The following is a 2,552-nucleotide window of genomic DNA, read 5'->3' on the forward strand; positions in this document are numbered from 1 at the left end:
GCAGACATTAAAAAGCCTAAAGTCAATTCACATTATTTACAGGTCACTTAAGATAGTTATATCTGAAATATGACCTCTTTGTGAGTTCCTGCAGTGTTTTTACATTTAACCTAGTCACACACAGTATTTTAACCATGATAAATATTTATAATAAATATAAAACAATGTTGCTATAACTTTGAATTATTAAGTTGTTATCAAAATTTTGTATCTTTTACCATTTGTTTAGTTTTTTAATACTTTATTCTTTTTAGTCTTAAATTTTGTAACCTAAGTTATAAAACATTTATGTTTGTTTTAAGGTCATGTTTAATTTTCAAACTATGTAATGTAAAAGTTGTAAAAGAATTTTGATGTATTTTGTACTTTACAGACAAGATTTCTGAGCCAGAATTCTTCACTTCCTCCTTTGTATTTGAAAGATCAATTCTCCAAAATTGCCAAACTGAACTCCTGTCAGGATAAGTTTCTTTTTATATCATCTGCCAAGACTATCTGGGGTAAGTGCAGACACAGACTCAGCTATTGGACAATGACTTCATAACTCGTATACTAGGTCCATAAAAACAAAATATGCTCTACTACTGAAATGAATATACAAAATCAGAGCTTTGTGATTGAATTCATCCTCTTGGGCTTTGCAAACTTTCCTGAACTCCAAGAACAGCTCTTTGGGGTTTTCCTGATTATTTACCTGCTGACCTTGATAGGGAATGCCATTATCATAGTCATCATCTCCCTGGAACAGAGTCTCCACGTTCCCATGTACCTGTTTCTCCTGAACTTGTCTGTGGTGGATGTGAGTTTCAGTGCAGTCATTATGCCTGAAATGCTGGTGGTTCTCTCCACTGAGAAAACTACACTCACTTTCTCAGGCTGTTTTGCACAGATGTATTTCCTTCTTCTTTTTGGTGGGACCGAGTGCTTCCTCCTGGGGGCAATGGCGTATGACAGATTTGCTGCAATATGCCATCCTCTGAGCTACCCAGTGATTATGAACAAACCTGTTTTCATGAAATTAGTCATGTTCTCATGGGTGTCAGGGATCACGGTGGCTACTGTGCAAACATCCTGGGTTTTTAGTTTTCCATTTTGTGGTCCCAATGAAATTAATCATATCTCTTGCGAAACTCCAGCAGTGCTAGAACTTGTATGTGCAGACACCTTTTGGTTTGAAATCTATGCATTCACCGGCACCATTTTGATTATCATAGTTCCTTTCTTGTTGATACTCTTGTCTTACATTCGGATTCTTTTTGCCATCCTAAAGATGCCATCAACCACTGGGAGGCAAAAGGCCTTTTCCACCTGTGCCTCCCACCTCACGTCTGTCACCCTCTTCTATGGCACAGCCAGTATGACCTATTTACAGCCCAAATCTGGCTACTCCCCAGAAACCAAGAAACTGATGTCATTGTCTTACTCACTTCTTACGCCTCTGCTGAATCCACTGATCTACAGTCTGCGAAACAGTGAGATGAAAAGAGCTTTGCTAAAAATTATGGCAAAGAAAATCAGATTTATATACATTCTGACTGTGCTAGGAAACTATGTTTTGGTCACTGTCTGACTGAACTATTCTAAATTTAATAAATGGTGAAAATAATTTGTACTTCTTGGTATAAATATACTTTACTTTTGAGTTCTAAAAATCTGATAATATATTAGGGGTATTTATATATATATGTCTTTTCATAGATGCATTATATTCCTTGATATGGGATATTACACAGTTTCTTCAAAAAAGTGTTTATTGGAGGCCATATAGGCATTTGTTAGATTTTTGTTCCTTTAGAGAACTCTAAATAAAAAACCTAGTTTTATACCTTCATAAATCTTGGTGCTTTAATTTCTGCAGAGTAGGTTTTCCAACATGAATTTGATTAGTTAAAGCAACTTTGAGATGGCAAACTTTTATAAATATTATTAAATTACTTTTCATAATTTTATTAGCAGATTGCTGAAAGTGTGGATAAATCTGAATGTTGTATAATACTGTTTTCAGAAAATGTCAAAATGGCATCATCAAAAATGTTTGATTGAATCCTATTTCTTGATATGAAATTTTATTTTCATATTTCTTAAAAGAACCAATAAAGCAAACAAAAAGAAGCTAAACACAGATTCGTTTAATTATTTAGTTCATTCATTGATTGTATAAACCAAATTTCTTTTTTAATGCCTTAATTTATTTATTTTTCTAGTTATTTTTATTTCTAGAGAGATGAGGAGCATCAACTTATAGTTGCTCCATGTGAAGTTGTGCATTTATTGCTTTTCATATAGGCCTTGACTGGGGATTGGACCTCAGGCTCAAGCCAAGACAGCAGCCCCTTGCTCAAGCTGGGGACCTTTGGGCTCAAGCCAGTGACCTTGGGGCTCAAGCTGGCAACATTTGGAATCATGTCAACAATCCTGCATGCTCACGTCAGTGACCACATGCTCAAGCCAGTGACCTTGGGGTTTCAAACTGGCGACTTGGCATTCCGGAGGTTGGGGGGATGCTCGATTCACTGTACCACCACCGGTCAGGCTATTTCCCCAGCTTTAGT

The 2,552-nt window shown here is 36.1% G+C and overlaps 1 protein-coding gene across 1 annotated transcript; it reads left to right on the forward strand.

Annotated features, from left to right (window-relative positions):
• The first annotated feature begins 589 nt into the window (after positions 1 to 589).
• On the forward strand, positions 590 to 1,535 carry LOC136388772 (olfactory receptor 10A3-like). The gene is given in 2 exon segments (XM_066360576.1): positions 590 to 1,501; positions 1,503 to 1,535. Coding segments are annotated over 2 exon segments (945 nt in total).
• Positions 1,536 to 2,552: the final 1,017 nt, after the last annotated feature.

Source organism: Saccopteryx leptura, chromosome 1 (assembly GCF_036850995.1).
Source record: "Saccopteryx leptura isolate mSacLep1 chromosome 1, mSacLep1_pri_phased_curated, whole genome shotgun sequence".
In the NCBI taxonomy this organism is placed as follows: domain Eukaryota; kingdom Metazoa; phylum Chordata; class Mammalia; order Chiroptera; family Emballonuridae; genus Saccopteryx; species Saccopteryx leptura.